At 47.7% G+C, this 21,934-nt stretch overlaps 1 protein-coding gene across 2 annotated transcripts in view; it reads right to left on the bottom strand.

The window, feature by feature from the left end:
• The window catches only part of PPM1H (protein phosphatase, Mg2+/Mn2+ dependent 1H), a 241,855-nt gene that overhangs the window by 78,314 nt on the left and 141,607 nt on the right, over positions 1 to 21,934 (bottom strand). For both annotated transcript variants that reach the window (XM_037063062.1, XM_037063063.1), the window contains exon 5: positions 3,274 to 3,358. In XM_037063062.1, coding sequence (XP_036918957.1) covers positions 3,274 to 3,358 — 85 coding nt within the window. The remainder of the gene's footprint in view (positions 1 to 3,273; positions 3,359 to 21,934) is intronic.

Genomic DNA, 21,934 nt, shown 5'->3' on the forward strand with positions numbered 1-21,934 from the left:
ACTCCAGTTGTCTGGGGAGAAAAGTTTTAGTTACAGAGAAACTTATATTATTGAGGAGTAAGGATGACAAAGAATGGGGACAGTGTTATCCCTTTTTCGAATTCAGACATTAGACCCAGTTCTGCAGACTAATAGTATCCACACTGATCAAGAGTGACACAAAATACACCTTAATCTTAGGAACATTAGGAATGATTTGTTTCAAGATTTTATTTATTTACTTATTTTTAGAGAGGGAGGAAGTTCGGAGAAAGAGGGAAAAAACACACCAATGTGTGAGAGAAACGTTGATCGGTTGGCTGCCTCTCTCACACACCCCAACCGGGGACCTGGCCCGCCACCCAGGCATGTGCCCTAACCGGGAATCGAACCAACAATCTTTTGCTTTGCAAGATGATGCTTAACCAAGTGAGTTACGCTGATCAGGGCAAGAGTGATTACTAAGTAAAAACAAGGAGAAAAATATTACTGTGCTTTGTGGGCCAGTAGGATTTGAAGTGGCAAGACTTTGATTCATCAAATGACAACCGAATAAGTACTAGGTGCTGCAAAAGAATTCTGCATGCAGTCAGTGTTCCAACTCACCCCTACGCTGCCCTCTGAGGTACCACACCCACTGCTGCGGAGGAGGACGCTGGGGATCCGTAAAGGGCCTTGTTGAAATCACAGACACAATTATGTGACAAAGCTGGCATCTGAAGCCACACACATCTTATTCCAACCATCTCAAAACAGACACCTGATAATCCAGGAAGCTGACAAATGTCAGCATTCCCACCCAACCTCAAAAGTCAACATGTGAGCTTTGGTTCCATTCAGGTAACATAAAAATGTGAAATTGTTTCAAAATAAAAAGGGTGAACGTGTGATCACCCACTGCCTCCAGCAAGGAAACAGGAAATAGTTTTCACTAAAGGGCAAGGAGGTGATGAAGACAGGGTGCCCTCGAGGTAGGGAGGTAAAGGACAGGGGCCTGCTGTGACTGGTCTCCGGGGACGGCGGAGGGGCGAGTACTGAGCAGTGATGATCCAGAGGTCAGTCTGAATACTGGTTCATCCACGCAGCCATTCAACAGACCCCCCCTTTACTACCTCCTCTGGCAATATGAGGTGACTAAGTAAGGGGCCTGCCCTCCAGGACTCAGTCTGCAAGGCAGGACTGAGGTCGGAACAAGCAGCACAATACTGCACGCTGAAGGCCTCGACGCAGTGCTGCGTGGGTGATGGGGACTGGACCCCTGGGAAGGTCAGGGGCCTCTTCCTGGAGGAAGTGACATTTGCTTTGGGGTCTCAAAGAATGAGGAGGAGTTTTCCTGGCAGAGAAGAGCAGAAGGGTCATCCAGGCAGGGCAAATTTTCAAAGGCATGGAGGCTGGAGAGATCGTGGTGTGTCCTACAAATGGAAGGCCACTGTCTGTGGCTGCTGCCTGGGATACATGATGGTGTCAGTGGGGGCAGTGACGCTGGGCAGTGGCACGATGACGCTGGAAAGATGGGAGGGGCCCACGATTCCAGGTCTGCCGGGTGTGGCCTGTATTCTATTCAGTGCACTGGGGAGCCAAAGGTTTTTAGGCAGGGAAGTGAGGAGGGCTGTGCTTAGATCACTCATGTGGTTTTGTGAGAGATGGACTAGAGAACATCAGACAGGTGGCAAGGGGGGTTACTGTGATGAATTCTACTTGGAAGACAACCTGGAGGATCTAAGGCCCTTGGTGACCCTCTAGTCTAGTTCTCCATTTTGTAAGTGACAAACCAAGGTCTGGAAATATTAAGAGACTCGCACAAAACTATCCAGCTGTCAAGTAACAGAGCTGGGACCACAATGAAGACCTTCCATGAATGCTACAGTATCCCTTCCATCTGCCCCAGCTGCCAAAGAAAATGAAGAGCTCTCAAGCCTGGGCTCCTAGCCCCAGCTGCTTGGGTGTCAACTGCAAACCTAAAGGTTGCTGGTTCGATTCCCAGTCACAGCACATGCCTAGGTTGCAGGTTCAGTCCTCAATCTGTGTGCAAGGCAACTGATCAATGTTTCTCTCTCACATTGATGTTTCTCTCCCTCTCTTTCTCCCTCCCTCCCCTTCTCTCTAAAATGAAAAATAAAATGAAAAATGAAATGAAATGAAATAAAGAAAGAAAGAGAGAGAGAGAAAGGAAGGAAGTCAGTCAGTCAGTCAGGGCACCTAGGAGAGGCTTCAGGTGGATCTGCTTGAAAACAACAACAGAAAGGTTAGAAAACAAAAGTCCATAAAGGAGCGAAGAAATGTTCTCCATTGGTTCTGGATTCCTGCTGTTCTATGCACCAGATAACTACCCAAAGCAACACAGCTAGTTACTGAGTAACACAAGCAAAAAGACTCGAGAAAATGGAGCGAAAGTGTCTAAATTGACCCAAGTAACCCAATCCTGGCCGTTCACACGTGCTGAAATTCAGACTCAGGAACAAAGTCCTTCCTGCGGGGCCTGGCTCTATTCTGTTCCAAGAGCAGAGGGTCGCTGCTTTAGCTACGTTGTCTAAAAAGAAACCACGCTGCCAAGAAGCTGTTTCACCCTCAGTACTCACACAGTCAGTCTCCAAAGATGCCCCGCCAAAAGGAATCCAAGAGGATAAGCCAAGTCACTGAGCTGAGAGTCTAACCCCCTGTCATTTCAGGACAGGGAAATCTGTTCCGTTTTCCAGAAAACTCAACTCTTCAAGTAAAGCAACAATTCTCAAGGTCTGAGAAAACAAACACCCCCCTACAGCCCTCCCATGACTTTACCCCAAAGACAGCGACCGACATGAAGAATGCATTTTCAGGACAGAAACAAATCTTCTGACACCTGTGTCTCTCCCAAAGAGACCCGGTATGGGAGCACGAAGTCAGTGGCGTGTCAGCGGGATCTCGGTGCTGCCATCCTTCTCGAGACGCAATTCAGACCGAGCCCCTCTGCTTAAATTAGAGTGAGTGGCAAGGCCGGCTAAGGAAGAAGGTGTCTGCATTCGTCAACACCGCACTTCACACTGTGCGTACCAAACCATTAAAAGAAACAGAGCATGCCGTGGCTTCGACTGGCCACAGATGGGAGAAAACCAGCCACCGTAATAAATTCACGGGCGTGGCTGCGCCACACACGGAGCCGGGATGTGTGCTCCAGAAGGTGTGTGGGGGCGTTCACACCACATGTCGTGTGACGGCTGTGGGCCTGCTCCATGTCAGTAGCGACACATTCCTCCGAAACGGCCCCAACGCCGTCCCCGACGCCGGGGCACTCTGCCAAACCTGTGTGACTCTTACCAGGTACTGAAGTCGCTGACGCTCGGTCTCGGGGGTGAATTCCGAAGACATGGGGATGATTTCTCCATTTCTGATGATTATGGCCCTGAAATAGTGAAAACGCATTGTCAGCAGCCAATCTCACAGGTGCCCCGATTCTGTGTTAAAGCCGCAGGCTCGCCGAGAACACAAATGGAATGCTCAGGTGATACTTTCTCCTCCACCCTGCATGGCAAAGTTCCCTGCTACCAACCCCGGGTCCCCACCACATCGCAGGTATCTGTACTTTAAAAACATCATGTTCTGGAGAGCTTACATGAACTCTCCCTGCCCCCCGGACCCACGCATTAATGCTCGGCCCCAGGCATACTACCTGGCACCTCACAGATTTTCAGTGAATAAATGAAGGATGAAAACAGAGGCTCACTCTAGACTACTGTTCTTCAATAGAACTTTCTTTTTTTTAAAAAAGATTTATTTATTTATTTATTTATTTATTTATTTATTTCTAGGGAGGGAGAAAGAGAAGGAGAGAAACACCAACGTGTGACTGCCTCTTGCATACCCCCAATCGGGGGCCTGGCCCGCAACCCAGGCATGTGCCCTGACTGGGAATCGAACCAGCGACCCTTTGGTTCACAGGCCAGTGCTCAACCCACTGAGCCACAGCAGCCAGGCTCCACCAGAACTTTCTGTGACAATGCAGTGTTTCAACCTGTGCAGTCCCGTACGGCAGCCATGTGCGGGTATGGAGCATTTGAGTTGCGATCAGGGCAGCCAAGAAATGGAAGTTCCTAGTTTATTTCGTTTGCATTAATTTAGCGTTACGTTCAAGCAGTCACAAGTGGCTGGTGTTTCATGTAGTCGACAGTACAGTTCTAGACCCTTGTTACTCAGTGTCTGGGGCCAGGAGCACCGGCCTCACCCTGAAACCGGTCAGAAATGCTGGCTCTCAGGTGCCACCCTGGGCTCACTGCATCAGAATCTGGATTGTAGTAAGATCCCCGGGGCGATTCGTAGGCTCCTCAGAATCTGAGGGCACCTGACCAAAGCCCTGTGTTTCTAAGGTGACAGCCTGGATCCAGGAAAACCCACTCTCATCTCATCTTAAAGCCCAGGAAATTCACACACTCCCAAAAATGTGCCTAAGGGCTACTGCTGACTCAAGGACTTTTGAGAGCACACAGTCTCCCAAAGCAAATGTCTGAAGGAGAGGCTGCAGGATCAATAACCACGGAGTGACCTTTCCGAGACCTATTCCCGGCGGGGCCTCCAGTGCTCAGACCTCGTTCCAAAGTGGTTCCTGACAGCCACTTCCCAGCTATTGATCGCTTATGGTGGAGGGCTGCCATTTCTACGATGCATGGAAGTGGCCTGGGGAATTGCACTCTGTTCTGAGCCAAAGCTCCCTGTTACCGGGCAGCACCGGAGACCTGATGCACTTCTCTGCGAAGACCCACAAACACAGGGGTGCCTGTGATGAGCCCAGCTCTGGGCGATGCCTCACTGACTCTAGGAGAAGCTGCGTTCTTTGCGCCCAGAAGCCCCCGGCATAGCCCCCTCCCACTGCAGAGGCAGTCCCCGACATAGAAACAGTCCCTGTGAGGGCCGCAGCTGCCATGACCCCCCCAAAAACCACTTACCCCCTGTGCCCAGTGGCTGTTTGCCACAGAATCTAGTGGCAGTGGTGTGTGGGAAGGGGAAGGCAGGCAAGGGCGGGGGATGACAACAAAAATCTTGGGGACTTTAGAGAATTTGAGGTCTTGGAGAAAAATGGTGGAAGCTGTGAAAAATGGAAACATTTGAGGGAGCCGATTCTACAAAGAGGATGGCTCCTGCTTTGGTATTTGTGGCACTTCTTTTCGTGTGCAGCCTGTCCTGTCCAAAAACAGGACAAATGAAAGATTCCTCCCTATAAACCTAGAGCCACTTGCAAAATGCAACCCCCCCCCCCAAAAGGTGGCATCCACCATGCACCTTCACTGAAGTCCTGGTAGTCAGTTGAGAATAACTANGAGGTCTTGGAGAAAAATGGTGGAAGCTGTGAAAAATGGAAACATTTGAGGGAGCTGATTCTACAAAGAGGATGGCTCCTGCTTTGGTATTTGTGGCACTTCTTTTCGTGTGCAGCCTGTCCTGTCCAAAAACAGGACAAATGAAAGACTCCTCCCTATAAACCTAGAGCCACTTGCAAAATGCAACCCCCCCCCCCAAAAGGTGGCATCCACCATGCACCTTCACTGAAGTCCTGGTAGTCAGTTGAGAATAACTACAATAAGGGAGTAGGGACTTTGGCAGAGGATGGAGAAATGTGAAGGTCTGGGTTAGGGCCGACTCCTAAAGTAGCAAGAAGGGCCTTGAGAACCTGGGGAAGGACAGCAAAAGTCATTAAGTCATCAATGCCAAAGGCAACCTTCTGTTTCAAACTTTTACTTAAAGCTAGTCTTAACTCTTTTTCTTCCCTTTCTCTACATGACCACTGAATTCCAGCTTCCAGGCTCAAACTAGGAAAGGTGAACATCCAGGAAGAAAGTAAAAGATAATGGAAAAAAGAAGGGAGGTAGGGAAGTCGGAGAGGAGGAAGGAAACCCAGGAGGAGGGGGGCAGTGTGGGCGTGGCCTGCGGGGAGGAGCCGGCACACCTACTGAAGGGTCTCCCCGGGGACCTACTAGTCAGGAGGTCCGGGCCCTTGTCTAGCTTGTGCATTCTTCCACTCCAAATGCTTGGCGATGCGCCTGTCACTCAGCATAAGCCTGGTAAGTATTTATTAAATGGAGGAACAGATGACACAACCTAGGAGAAACTCTTTGCTGAATTTGAGGCAAAAAGAGAAAACTAAGAGCAGCAGCCGGCTGCTTGTGTACACACTTACACAAGTAAAATGGGGCCGACTTCACAGTCATGAGGGGCCTCACCCCAAAATGGGTGAGGCCTCACCTGCTCCCTCAGCTACCTTTCCCTCTTCTCTTCCTGGCCAAAGTGAGTCCGCCCATCACTTCCCTCCTCAGACTCTTCCCTACAGCACTTACTCCCAAGCTCCAAGGCTTTCCACCCACAGTTCAACACCATGCTCAAGGCACTTTGTGACTAAAATCCAACCCAACCAAACCAAACCCACGCAAATGATACTCTCCTAATCCAGAACCCACTCTTGGAGGCGGTTCTTTTTTCTTTCCTACTAAGCCAAGGTTTATTAATAATGATGTACATTCAGGGTCTCTACTTCCTCACCTCCCATGGACCCCTTGAGCTAAGTTCATTCTTGCTCCTCTCTTTCCCCAACTGCTCTCACGAGTCATCAAATGGCCTCTTGGTTGCTACAGCCACTGGGCACGACCACATTCCCATGACCACAGACTCCATGGCAGCACCTGAAAACCTGTCCCCACCCTGGCACCAGGGACACTCGTTCTCCTGGCTTTCCGCCCATCCCCAAGGGCACTCCCTGTCAGACTTCTCTGCAGGCCATGGCTCTGTCTCTCTGACCCCTCTCCCTGGGCAATCTCGTTTCCCAACTCCTTAACCCCTGGGATTAGGTTCGGAGATCTCTCCCACATGCTCCCTTACTCAGGTCCTTCTAATAAAGAACCACCACATTCTGTTCTTGATGACTTACTGTCTGCTTTCCACACCAGCCGGCTAACTCCTAAGGTGAGAACTCTGTCTGTCTTGCTCGACACCGTAGCCCCAGTGCTGCACACAGGACCAGGCCACTGTGAACAGGGCTGGCTTCACAACTTCCAGGGTCCGGTGCGAAAGAAAAACGCGGCATCTCTTGTTAATGAGAATTTTCAGCTGCTGACAGCAAAACATTAAACCAGTTGCAGGACCCTTCTGAGTGGGGCCTGCACGACCACGCGGGTGAGTTGTACACCCCTGAAGCCGACTCTGACTACACGTCCCTACTATTTACTAATAAATAAAGGGCTTCAACAACTACACTTGCTGATGATTCCAAATATCCTCTCCAGCCCACACATCTCTGCTGCGCTCCAGCCCAGAAGGGCCACCTGCCAACAGATGTCTCCTCTCAAATATTCATCAGCATCTCGGATTTGGCATGCTTCAAACTTAAGACCCTACCCCCATCACACCCCCAGATCCATCCTGCAACGCTCCGTTTCAGGAACAACACTACTTTCCACTGGTCACCCCCACCACCCTGACCAGGGAGCCATTTCAGACCTCTCTTGTTCCTTGCCCTACAAATCCAAACAGGCACCAGTACCGAAACTTTTTACCTTCTCAACAGTGTGTGAACCTATCCCTTTCCTTGATTTCTACTGCTACTGCCTTCATTCGGGTCCCCAGCAGAACTTGTCTACACGACTCAGAAACTCTCCGCTGCTCTCCCTGTTCCCAGGTCCACCCCCTGGCCCATGAGCTACATGGTCACCAAGGTGATTCTGAAGCATCACTCTCAGTGTGTCATATCCCCTACCTAAGGCCCCTTGATGGCGTCCCAGAATTTCTGATCTCCTTCACCGTCTGGTTTTTGTCTCACTCTAGCTACTCCTTATACTTCTACCTCTCCCTTCTTCTGGCCAACCTATGCCCCCCTGAGAAATAGCCCAGGAGACTGCCTTCCTGGTTTGCCTTCAACGCTCCTTCTCTGTGACTCACCCCACGATGTCGTACGCCCAGCTGTACCACACCACTCACCAGTCCTCCCCACACTGGCTGCCCTCCACAGCTGGCTCACCACCCCAGGAGCTTCCCCGGGCAAGGCTAAGTCATCGCCTCTGCAGGTCCAGCGGCCAGCGCCTGGCCTGCGGCAGACACACAGCACCCATTTGCCGATGGGTAAGTGACTAAATGAACAAAGAGTCAGCTTGACTTGTGTGGATGAACAGATTTATCCAGAGCAAAAACCCTGAACAAAAACGCCTCTTAGTGGCACATTATTATTTCCAACTGTCTAACTGTATACAGTCGGAGCCCTCAAAAATCTATAATGCCTTTTCACTGGTTTTACAAAAAGACAATGGACCTACAAGGATGGTGTTCTGGCTGAGTCACCTCTGAAAAGTGACTCAAAAAATCAGGGGAAATGAAGCGGGGTCTGTGGCCTTAGTGGGCAGCAAGGAAGCATCAGCCCAGGAGGCAGCCACCTACCTCCGGGCTTACTCTTGGTTTTCAATTTCAAGTTCACACACAAGGAGGTGTCAGCATTCAATTCCAACATTCACTGCTGGGGTAACCCGAGCAAATAACTTTTTAAAATAGATCATTATATCCAAATCCATCTGTGTACAGAACGTTCTTCCCTCCTGTTTGAACTATCAAGCTCTTCCTTTATGAGACATCCATGGATTAAAGCAGGCAGCATTTTTGGCAGCCAAACTTTCAAGTCCCTCAGTCATGATGCTTCTTCCTCGGTGAGTCCTGGCTTCCTTTTGATCTTTCTCTTTCATCCTCGGGTCTCGGGGTCAATTGGCCAGGGTGCAGGTCTCCCAGCTGGAGCAAGGCAGTAGGAAAGGAAGGGGTTTCAAAGGGAATGGAGTGCATGTGAAGGCCGACAACTCTTGCACCAAACCACCAATAATGCAGGGAAATTATTGTATGAAATGTTTTTCCTAAGGAAAAACTTTAAAAAGCCAGCCAGCTGCGGCAGCAATGAGAGTCAAGGACAGTTAGGCACATGCCCTGAGCTTTCTTTTGGGGCCTCAGGTCTAGACTGTGGATACGACTCTGGTCAGAAATTGAATGACACCCTGTTACCTACTCAGAGTTTGGCCAGAGATTAAGGAAGGAAGTTACCAGGGACTGGGCCAACGGAATCAATTGGCAACTGCCTCCCACCTGGTGCTCTTTACCATACAGAGGGGATGCTTTCTAAATATATTCCCCGAAGGTAGAGCCAGCCTTTCGTTCACAGAGATGGTAACTAGAATGCATACGCTTTATTTATTATCTTGTCCAATGTAATGGATGGGGCATTACTTGTAATACGGTGAATGACGAGGTTGAATGTGTTTTCATGAGTCGGCCTCACAGACAGGAGTTAGGAGGTAAAGCAAAGATATAAACAGTTTCTTACATGCTCTCTCTGCACCCCGTACCCCAAACATTAGCCACAGGAGAGGATAAAAGCAATTTATGCCCAACTTAGGGGAATTCTGAATTAAGAGAACAGTTCCTAGAAAACCCTGCTAATTACTCCAATGTCACAACTTGGGGTCAAAAGACCTACATTTCGTTCCTCTAGTCAAAATGGTAACTGGTCAAAAGAAAAGTGGAAAGGGGAAGGTTCTGCAGTATCGACCCTTTCTGGACATTGGAGGTTCTGGAGGTTTACGCAGGAGGTTATCATTTGAGAACCAAAGCACTAAAGACAAGGGATGTGGACGGTGGGTCACTGTCACTCTCCCTCCCAGCACAGACAGGCCGTGGCCAGGAGGGATTCACCTCTGGACACACACTGGCCTGGGAATCAGAATGCACCGGTGACCGCCCCACCTCACCACTGATCTTGAGCTCTGGGACTCAGTGTCCTCACCCATAAAAAGAGGGGGGAGGACCAGATCGCTTGCCAGGCACCTTTCCGGTCTAAATGTAAATGATTCTGAATATAAGCCTGACACACGTGGGTGGAGAAATCCGGACAAGTACTACAGTTACCACTTTTCTCCTCAGGAGGTGGCAGTCACCACGAGTCTTACTGTGATAAATACAAACCAATACAGAAGTGCCAGGATGGGAGAAGTTACCCTCAGCACATCTCGTAAATCAAGGACAAGGAGCCCATTATCCAGCAAGCCCCTCGATATAATTTCACTGTGTCACCAGTCCCCTTGGAGCAGGGCTGCAAACGAAAGCCATCTTTAACGCTGGTGGGCGCATTCATGGGACACCCTGATTCCATCACACACTTTTGGCTGGAAGTGATTTGAAACACAACGTTGAACTGCACATTTCCAGCATGGAGGAGAAAAATCCAGTACAAGGTGACAAAGGAGAAACCATTCGGAAAACCCTTCTTGACAGACAGTGTGTTGATTCAAAAGTATAAGGAGGAGGTATCCATTTTGCCAAATAGTGTCAGACCTCGTGAACTCTGTCTGGACGCAGCAGAAGCATCTGTCTCCTTCACAGGTATCGGAAATGTGTTGATGGAAAGGAAAGCAGGGCAGCTGATGGAACGAGGGGGGCTACCACCATCAGAGGACAGCCAGGCTGTCAATGCTAATTAGAGGTGTCAAAAAATAGCTGAAGGGAAAAAACTAACCCCAGGAGCCTAGAATTAGTTTCTGTGTGTTTCTAAGTCATTCCATTTTCAGAATGAATACTAAAGAAAAAGCTTGCCAATAAGCTGATTCATTGAACAGAACTTCAAATATCTAAGTTTCTCAGCAAGCACCATAAGGGGGATAAATGGTAATGGAAAAATACAATAAAAAAGAGAATATTAACCAAAAAATGGCCAGGAAAAAAATAACTCAGACAAAGCTTTAAGTAGCAGCAAAAACAAGTGAGCACAGGTGGAGCAGTGACAGTCAGATGTTCCTTGCTTTCTTCCTAACCAGCACAGTCTATACTCACACCACCCAGAGTCACTTCTCAACGTCATAATTCAGCCACTTTCTGCAAACATCTTGCTATACCAGCAACATTCATGAAACCCAATACACCAGCACAATATTTTCCAGACCAGGTAAAAGCCTCATAGCCATTAAAGAGAACTTTTTGAGGTATATATTAGTTAAAAAAAAAGACAAAGGATCCATCTATGAATTAACATGGACTGTCTGTTCTCTTTTCAAAGTGTAATCTATATTCCATAAAATTCATCCATCTAAAGTGTATAACTCTGTGGTTTTTAGTATATTCACAAGATTCAACCATCAACATTTGCCTCATCTCAGAAAGAAACCTCCAGGGTTTCTCCGGGGCCCATTAGCAGTCACTCTCCGCTCCCTCTGCCCCCTGGAGCCCCAGGCAACCACTAGCCTGCTCTCTGTCTCTACGGATTTGTGTATTCTGGACATTTCACATGAGATCACGTACGGCCTTTTGTGCCTGGTCCCTCTCACTTACCATAATGCTTTCAAGGTCCCTTCTTATGGTGGCATGCATCGGTATTTCACTCCTTTTCACGGCTAAATGAATATTCTTTGGTGTAGATTCACCATATTTGGTTCGTGCATTCATCAGCTGAGGAACATTTGGGCTGTTTCCCCTCTTCGGCTATTGTGAACAATGCTGTTATATAAACATTCACGTTCAAATTTGGTCTTTATTTTTTGGTGAATATATGGTTTTAATCCTCTTGGCTGTATATATGTACCTTTGAAACTTTCTCTTAAAGGACCACAGATGGCAAACCGAATTTATTTGTTAAAATCCCACAGTGGTTTATTATTTTTTTTACAGTTTTAAAAGCACTCTGCTGGAAAAGTTTTGCGTGCTTCTTTCCATTTCAATGCACACACTGCACACCTAACGGCTCGTTATCCACTCACGTCCAAGGGCATGTTTTCTGTCCTTCTCAGGTGCAGGGCTGATACCTGTAATCCACAGCAATACACGCCCTCTTGCACAAATATATACAAACACTTCTCAAGCCCCGACACAAGCATATTCTTCTCCCCATAACAAGCAGCCAGACTGGGTGAGGCTGCCAGATATTTATCTTTTTCTCTAGTGTAGTAATTTTTGGAGTTGGATGGATTTTCCACCCCCACCATTTCTTTCTTAAATTCACTGATGACGACAACAGCTCGCTGTTTGTATGCTCAGGCAGGTAGGACAGGCAGAGTCTGGGAAGCAATCTATTTACTGATGCTCTGCATTAGTCACACCCATCCTAGAGTTGTGTCCAATTCTGACCTCTTTAATTTTAAAAGGCAAAGCAACGGAGCAACTGGACAGAATCCCAAAAAGAGAAATAAAAACAATTCAAGGGGTGGAAAATAGATGCTTTGAAGAAGGTTAAAGCAGTTTTGGTATTTTGGCCTGAAGGAAAGAATGGGAAGTGATTGGATCATATTCTCCTTCATGCAATTTGAAATGGTTTTGTTCACATGATGGTGGGTGACTAGTCCTTCACGCTCAGAATAAAACAAGCAAGAGGAAATTCTATTTAAATCAAATCAGTAAGATTCCACGGTTGGAAATGGCAAAAGAATTTCCTGATCTTCCCGTCATACACTGACCGAAGCCCGTGGGTCCCCACCCCTGGAATTCTTCAAAAGGACACGAGGGAGCTTTGTCTATACTCGTCTGCCAGGAGTCTTGAGGCAGCCTTTGCTGTTGTCTCTTTATGATGCTATAAATCAGGAATCACATCTGCTGCATGAGAACACAGCCTAATCCATGAACAATTCATTCTAGACTATAAAATGCACTGAGAAAGTTACAACCTACACTGTGTAAGTAAACAGGGCATCCTGCTTGCCACAGGCCATGTTCAAAATAAGCTACATGACTCCACCTGGCAGGGCAGGTGGTCTAACATGTGGCCCACAGTTAGTTTATAGGCGGGACGCTTTACCTCTCTGCCTCTCCCTGCTGACGGTGACCCCACATCAGTTCCTTAGGTAGCAATGGCTTGGAAAGCCTCTCTCTCACCTACTGAACAGGACCATCGGGGAGGTTTTGGGAGTCACAGGATGTGTTGTGGAAAGTGATCAGGGGTTGGAGTCTAATTCAGGCTATGAACCGGCACGATTAGCCATTCTAGGACTCAGTTTCCCCCAGTTGCAAAATGGAATAATACCACTTTCTTTAGATTGAATGCCTTTATGTGCAAAATGACTTTATAACATATTAGTGATGCCAATGGAATTATTTTAAAGAAAACTTACATATCCAAAAGCCCAACTAGTACAGTCAACTAGTTAAGACTGTTTGTACAATAACTGTCCACAATTGTAATACTAAGTAACTGAATGAATAAAAGAAAAACAAATTGTATTTAGTGACCTTGTTTAGGCTTTAATGTAAAATGATATGCCAATTTCCCATTGTCATTTGCAGTCACGTGTTTGGGTACTCCCAGAATTCCATAGGAAAGGAAGGAGACTGAAGTGTAGTATTGGAGCATTCCTTCCTCTCCTGATTGCTAGCTTTAAAATCCTGTTCGTTAATATTAATGCCATGATCTCAACATTTCCCCAAGTGTCTCTGTAATTCAAAACTTTATCCTGACAAACAGTTATAGGGCCAGTTTCCATGCCAAATCCCCTTTCCCAGAAAAAATTCTGCTTAACCCTTAACATACCCAAACCTATTGCAAGTGTCCGAATGAAAAATTATGTCCATGGGAGCACACAGAGGTGTCTTAGAAATAAAAAGCATTCAAAATTTTAGATTCTGTGTTTTTACTGCATGTATATAATTTTAACATACATTCTCCCAAGTAAAGAGACGAAACGGTCTGCTGAGGTTCCCAGGTCAATGGAGGGTGACGACGTTACTAACAACAGGAGAAACAGAAGGAAGCCAGTCGGGAGAAGATGGCATTGCAGTGTGATGTGGGCGTGGCACTACGGAAAAGGTCGGGGCTAGAAAAACAGACTTGAGAAGAATTATGTTTATATTACAGTTAAAACTGTGGAACTGAAACAAGTGTCCCAGGGAACGTACATTAGAAAAGGTGGTCATAAATATTAAGTGAGAACATGAAAAGATGGGTCCATTGCCTCATTTACCTGGTAAACCCTCATCACAGAATAAATCAATGGATTAAAGTTGGCCTGTATGATATTTTCCATGGAATACTTCTGCGTGAGAATAGGAAACCAACCCCCCAAAAATGCACATTCCAAAAAGTATGGAAAACACTTTTCTCTGTTACAGCACTTCCCTGCACATTCAATATACTAACATGTATTGTTGTTCTCCTAGACTGGATATCTGTGTAATCATGCCCAGATCTGACCAGGGGAGGTGCCTCTCTTACCATCTCTTCATGTTTCTACCCAGTGTGGCTCAGATCCCAGAGGGGTGTGCCTGAGTGAGTTACAGCCTAGGGACACAGGGAGCACACCCCTGGGAGTCCCGTCCCCTACTCCCAGGAGCCTTTTGAGGTGAAAACTCAGGGCTGCTGTCCCTAGGGGAAAGGCCATAGCCTGCATTTCTCTCTTCTGATTCCTCTTTCTTTTCTGAGATGCTTCATTCACAAAGCTGCAGGGGTAAAGGGGACTGAGGCTGAGGTGGGGGCTGCCTGGGAGAAAGCTCAGCTTTCTCTCCTCCTTCCCCCACTCTGTCTGTCTTCACTCTGGCTCTTCTCCTAAACAGCTCGCAGGTCTGAGGGTTTGGGATGTGCTCCTGCCACTCTGACTTCAACCGGTTCTGAAAGAAAACGGCAGGGGGCGGGGGGGGGCGCACTTTCTTGCTCTGGTTCTCATTTTATTTTTGGATTTGCTGCTTCTCTGGAATGACTTTCCCTCATCACCAGGACTAGGGGGAAGGAGGCAAACAGGCTGCCTGGTCCTAAGCACTGGATCTGATTCTAGCTTAAATTAAAAGAGACTTTGACTGGTTCTAGCCTGGCTCATAAAAGGACTGCCTGGGACTTAAGGCCAAAATTTGTTACTTAGAACATGTGTTCCTCTGCCTCCCACTCTGCCTACATATTTCTCCGTTTCACTCAGGGCTTGGCAGACAGGGTCCAGAATGGGACTTAAGAATTAGAGTTTCTCGGCTGTACAGCTTATTTTTCCCCATGCCCTCCAGAAACCAGGTTGGGTTTTAACCCATCTCTGCAAAATGTTGTTGATGCCTGTGGCTTCGCTAACGGACCTCATTCCACATGCAGGAATCTTGCTGAGACTTGTAGTTGAAGAAGTGTAAATTGGACTCTACATTTTTCCCATCTTGCACACACTCAAACTATTAATATGGGGTTAATTTAGGATCCCATTTCTTCTGACGGGAGGGCCGAGGACACACAGTACCACCAACCTTTCAAAAGTGTTCAGAAGGCTAAAGCCAAGAACAGACTTATACTTACGGAGCATGGTAAAGACAACTGAAATGGCCTTCCTTAGTTACATGTTTTGGGAAAACAATGAGGAGGAGACTAATTAGCTGCATGAGAACAAAGCTGTAACACTGATAAATGACAAAGCAGAATTAGTACTATTCTATTTCAGATGGGGAAGGGGAAAATAACCATGAATTTAAAAAAAAAAAAAAAACAAACAAACCGAGGCACAACACAGGTGAAAATGTTACAGAACAGAGTTCTGTTGCAATAAACGGGATGATCCCTTTGGCTTCAACAAGTCACACAGATCTCAGGGCCCTAAAGTCCTTACAGTGAGGCTGTCACAGTTCTGTCAGGAGCCTGGGAGGAGTGGCAATGAGAAGAGATGTGCCCAGACATTCTCAAGTCAGGTCCACTTTCAACAAGGGCGACAACCGATTCGGTGACTACGGATATCGATCTGGAGTAAGATTCTATAGCAGGTCACTAAAGGGAAGGCTTGGGAGGACTAACAAAGGAAAGCAGGGGTCACCAGTGGTCTTCCTGGGTCCTCCAAGAGAGTCACTCACCGCGGTCCTGATCCTTCTGCCCTATCCCTTTTTTGGTCCAAGTAAAAGAAATGCCAAAGGCAGAGTATCCATCTGGACTTTGGAAACCAAAAAAAATCTTTTATAATCTTTTGGTTGACGATGAAGGACCTAGAATAAGTAAAAATAGGCAAACTAAAGATGGTTGAAATGTCCACGAAATCAAAGAGTTGTGGTCCATCGGACAGTCTTCATTGCACAGTCTTGGCTCTGTGGCCTGGTGGTCGGGAAAAGTGAGGGTGGGCTGAAGGATGCTATCTTTACAAAGGGGACCCCGTGGGTGAATTCAGTTCTGGGCAGTGCCATGTGTAAATAGGGAGATTTTGTAAGAATGGGGGCAGGAGACCTGAATGCTGAGGGGCTCCCATCAGCCCTGAAGAACAAGTAAAGGAAACCAGGGATGTTTGTTCTGAAGAAGAGAAGATTTGGAAAGAATACAATAGGTGCCCTTTAGTGTCTGAAGGACTGTCAAGTGGAATACTGAGTGATCATCTCTGGGTGGTAGAAACATGCCTTTCTTTTCTTAATCTTATTTATTAGTATTTTTTAAACTGCACTCAAGTTAACACATATTCCTTATGTAATAGTAAAAAGGGGGTTTTTTTGGTTTTTCATGAAGTAAACATGTACATATAAATACGTAAAATAAATTCCTGAAAAGGAAAGTCATCCTAAAAGCAAAGAGGAGGTTCAAACCATGGAGTAGAGACACTGCTGAGTGGGAGACAATGGGAATGTGGTTATGAAAAGGTGAAAAGTATTTATTGAGAAATATTGAGAAAAAATAGTAGAATGGAGAAGAGGAGGGAGGGCAGCTGAATCTTAGAGAAACTGAGTGACCAAGAAGATGATGGCCCCGAAAGGCTGAAAACCTGTGGAACGCTCTCCACCAGGAGCCACGGAGGTGAGAGGAAGAGAAAAACCAGGATGTCTCACCACCAACCAGCTGGGCCTATAGTGCAGCTAGCTGGCTGGGGGGATGGCTGAGATGTCAGTCCAGATTTGACCAAAGTCAAAGAGTATCCCAAGGACTCAAAGAAGAAAAAATCGCCTTCTTCCAGGGCTTGCAAGGAGCCCTCAGTGCCATGATCAGTCTAGCTGGGAAACTGAGGCTGGGGAGAGAGTGGGCCACCCGAAAAAGCAACCTCACCTGTGGCTAAAGGGCAGCTGTCAGGCACTGTAAATATCTTTAAGTACATTGGCAACTGAGTCATTTCAACTGCCCATGTGAGATGCCTCAGCCGTGTGGCCTGCACCCCCCATTCTCCCCCATGGCCTCGGAGGGTCAGTTATGAATCTGAATCCCACTAGTGTAGAAGGTGTGGGACAGGACCAGAGCAGGAACATCACCAGCAGAATCAGGAGAGGGACTTGATAAAGTGACTTCCCGTTTTTGTTGGGACCAACAGTGCCCAAGGCAGAAGCTTCCATAAAGCAGTAGAAGGAACATTCCCGTTTCAACACAAGAATGGATGTGGAACATTTGTATTCTGGGCCAGTACATTAAAAAAATAAAGATAGTCAGGTGAATTAAAACATCTTAAGCTTGACACAAACAAGTTACTTAGAGTTTAACTTCTTCCTCAAACTGTACAGTAAAATCAAATCAGTTCACTCTTATATACCACACAGAAATGAAGAAAAAAAGTAATGAAGAGGTAAATTCACTGGACAAAAATACACTCCTAATCAATCAGCCAAAAATGTGTCATCATAGACACATTGTTTTCAAATGCCCGCCCCCGCCCCCTGGGCAAGGTTCAAGTTGTGCACTTGTTCTCTCAAGGACCTTGTGGAAGAGGCACTTCCTACTGCAGCGCCACTCGAGAGAGAAACTCGAGAGAAACACAATCTGTCCAATCCTGCGTTTCTGCGTTCTGATTTCTATGGACCTATTCAACTTTACATTTCGAATGCTTAGCATGTCAGGAGGTCGCACACTCCATGGAACAAGAGGCTCTTACAGCACACCCGTCCTTTTCCCATTGGCTGGCCCGAGTCACGGCCACCTCTCAAAGGAGCGGAGCCAACGGTGCCCTTCCACAGGCAAGCCTTCAACGCCTCAGCCTGCTGCAGTCCAGGAGTGAGGCTGAGAAGCAATTAGAGCATTAAAAGAGACATGTGTTATAATTCAAAACATGAGTTTGCAGTTTAAAAGGCTAAACTGCAGTGCTGGAAGTGAAGTGCCTAAAACTGTCCCTGAGCCCTAAAGTAATGTACCCTAATTACAGTCACATTCCTCCAATCATAGACGAAGAAGTCAACACTTTCTCGCGTTTGGCTGAGATCACTTAGCCTTTCACTGCAGTCGCGAAACTCTTTCATGAGAAGCAACATCTTCATTTGGTTTCCACATGAATAATTCTTGGAAGCTGTGAAGTCTTTGAAGGGCATCTATTTTTGCCTTGAGGTCTGGTGGCGTCAGACTCGCCTGAACCACACAGATGAAAACGATCTGAGCGTGATTCATCTGTGCCTACAGTGTTCTTACCACACAGGCCCCTGCACGTGCGGACTTTATGCATGTCTACAACTTACATGTTTAGCTGTAGTTAAAACTGTCTCGCCAGTTTCTGAAGTCTAAGGAATTTAAACATGATCTGTGATGCACATTCACCGGCGAATGAATGTGGGAGAATTCTGCGGGACAGTTAACCCAAAAAACTCAGCATCTTGACCAAATCTGCGTTTGCTCTACCAAGGCACAGGGACACAGGCTTGACTGCAGCCTCAAACTTCTTATCTTTCTGCCTACGGTTATAATCCTTGTCCCCACACTGGCTACATTTTGCTGATGCCTTTACACTGAGGAGAAAGGAAAGGGGACCTGGCCCAAGAGAGACTCCAGAGTCAGGAATTACCTAGCAGCTAAGTGGAGTTCTTTTTGGCATGAACAATGACTAAAAAATTACTTTTTCTATGCAAGGTGATAAAACAGCCTAAAGACCTACAGTAGTTCTGACAAGTAAACACGGAATCTCAGGTTCAAAACTTTCTCCATCCACATGCCAGTCAGACTCTACCATACAAGAACCTTACCCTGCGGGATGGCATGCTCATGTGGAGATAAAGGTGAGTGCCCCTCAAGGGCCGAGCGCTGAGCCCGGGCAGAGTAAACACAGGTAGGAGGGGAGCTGATTTCAGGCACCACTTCACGGGTGGACGGCTTCTCAGCCGCGTGTCTAACTATTCGAAACTGGACAAAGCACCTGAGAGCTCATACGTGGGCACAACCTCTCGTGAGTCTGTTTCTTCCTCAGCTGCCCCCCTCTCTGGGGAAAATTAGAGAGAATACAGGTCAAACACAGAAAGGTGAAATCACTAATGTGACTCCAAAACTCACGCTGGATTAAACATTTACTAGAGGTGCATAATGCAGAGCTGTGGTAAACGGCATTTCTTCACAGAGACGTTCGAGCTTAGAAACCCTATTAGTTGAATCACTTAATTTTAGGGAGGAAGAAAACCAGGATCTCGGGAGCTTAGTGGTTTGACCAGACTGAAACCCATGGCTTCACGTTCACCTCGGGGCACACCAGTACTTCCCGTCTCCACTCCCGTTTCTGAACACCGAGGGACACCCACTGACACATCCTGCCACCTTCCAACAAAGGCCAGGATGTGTCCCGGCGCTGGATTCCCGCCTTCTGCCTGCACCAGGCTCCTGCCCATGCCAGTGCCGGCCACCCACTCTCTTCTCTCCTCTGTAAAATCCAAGACACTGAAAATGTTAAACTCTGGTGAATTTCCCTCCGGACAATTACCAGGGACAAAAATAGCAAAATGAGAACAAATGGGAGTGACCCAGAAGAAGCGCGAGAGCCTGCACCCAGAGAGATCACTTACTCTGGAGCCAGTACATCGAGAAATGCCGCTGGGGACAGCCAAGTCCCCTGCCTTATGTCCTACATTGCCGCGAGGGGAACACATGCACTGGAAATCTAGGTGTGCCCTAAATTAGTGAGAGGCAACGATGGCTGTGGCTGCTAGACAGAGCCAAATCAGCGGTCTGAAGCGGACCTGTCTCAGCGGTCGGTCGGGTGGGAGCTGCAACTGAACAAAAACACCCTGCACGTACGGAGGGCTCAGCCTCCAAAGGAGCTTGAGAATTTTCACCGTAAGCGATTGATTAAACGTAAGCCCAAGTGACCTTGAGTATAATGGGAGTCCCAGTGACCCCACACTTTTACTGATCAGATGAGAACTTCTGAGACCTTTCTTTCTCCCTGTTTTCTTTCTTTTGGCAAATACCCCCCATGTGCCCACCCTGTGCCAGGCACTGGACTCTGGCAAGGAACTGAGAGCACAGCCTCAACTGCACGGAGCTCGCAGCTTGGGAAAAGCAGTGATGTGGGTGGGTGGTGCCGGGCGCTTCAAACAGGGAGGCCAGGAGGGGACAGCAAGGCCTGAAGGGCTGGCAGCAGCGGGAGCCATGTGGAAAGGCAGGGAGGTACAGGTCAGGCAGAAGCAGCTGCACACGCAAAAAAGACTCCATGGTGGGAGCATGCGTGCATGGCATAGGCGCGGAGCTGGACAAAGGGTCAGTGAGGAAAACGAGATGGGCTCGGGGCGCCAGAGGGGTGGACGGGGGCCGGTCTCAGGACCTGCCAGGTGTCAGAGAGTTCAAACAAAACCAACAATAAGCTCCAGAGGACTTAGAGCGCAGGTTTGACCTCGTTCAAAGATTACTCCCACTGTGTGTGGAAAGTGGTCTGTGAGGACAGAGCTAAAGGAGGGAACGCGAGTGTTGCCGACGTTTCAGTGAGCAAAGTGCCAGCCCTGACCGAGGCAGGGACGTGGAGACAAGGAGAAGTGATGCAGTGATGATGTCGCCTGCAGTCAGAACCGACAGGACTCGGGTCTGACCGGAGTGGGCACGTTAATCAGGTGCCTCTACGTGCCGGGGACCCCGAGGGTCCAGATAGTTCCCCACAACCTGCCATCCCCTTCCTATTCCAGGTCGCTGCGCACCCCACCCTCGCCCCCTGCATTTAGTGTCGTCCTAGACCAAGTGCACCCACTTGCCCAGGCCACTTTAAAGAATACTCTAGAGCCCATGATGGTACCAGCATTGTCACGGTCTTTTTCAAACAGCAATCCTATTTATAAACAAATTTTGACACGTTTAAGCAGACTTGAGCCTGCTTCAAAGAGCTTTGAGGGGATACAAAGATAAGATGAAACTCCTGCCACAAATGAGCTCTGGCCTATTAGCGCAGACGCTCAGCCACGCTGCAAGGTGAAAAGTGGAGCCGCAGCACTGAGAAGGGAGTCTCTGGGCCCCTGGCACCCAGAGGGCACCCGTGGACTGGGGAGGGACAGGAAGAAGTAAAACAGAAGTCAAGTCTTCCAGAAGATATCCTGGGGGGTCGCTCAACAGACAGAGGATGCAGGAGCCTGCTATCTCGTCAAGGCACAGAGGACAGAGAAGTTCTGGGAGGCGTGCGCGCGAGGGCTGGTGCTGCCGGGCCGGCGGTGTGAGGATAAGAAGTGACAGGAGATTCACGTGGAGAGAGGCTGACAAAGAAAACTGGAGTCGGGGCCTGATTCTGAAGATGAGAAATCACTGAGCGGCTTTAAACAGGGAAGGGATGTGGCCATCAGTGTTGTAGGAACTGAATGGGTCCCGCAAAAGAAACGGGATCCCTGTCAGGCTCCTGTATGGGGTCTACAAAAGACGCTGTTGGCAGGAACTGGTGCGAGATGCAGGAGGGCAGAAGGCCAAGGGCAAAGAAAGGGCACCGTAAACCTTCCCAGGTTTCTAGTTCTGAGTAACAGGATGCTTAGTGGCACCTTAAAACGGAATTGGGAACAGGGGAAAGAGCACCATTTGGGAAAAGAAAACTCCTTTCGTTTTGGACATTTTAATTGCATAAAAAGGTCTGTAAAACATCTTGTTTATTCAGGCTTTACCTCGATCCAGGAAGGATCTAAAGGGAGATTACACAAATACGCACAAGATAAAATAAAAAAAATAAATATATGGGAAAATAAAACGAGGGAAGATCAGAGGAAGCTAGGAATTAATACAAAAACACGTGTGCTGTAAGGCTCTTAACTCTCCTAGAAGCGGTCCCCAATGCTCCCTCACAGGTGGCACCGAGACAGCCACCATCAGTTTATTCATGTCAGGGTACAAAATGAAAACCACCACCCCGCTCCC

Source organism: Sturnira hondurensis, unplaced genomic scaffold (genome assembly GCF_014824575.4).
Source record: "Sturnira hondurensis isolate 20B ecotype Veracruz unplaced genomic scaffold, ASM1482457v3 Scaffold0014384, whole genome shotgun sequence".
NCBI classification, from domain to species: domain Eukaryota; kingdom Metazoa; phylum Chordata; class Mammalia; order Chiroptera; family Phyllostomidae; genus Sturnira; species Sturnira hondurensis.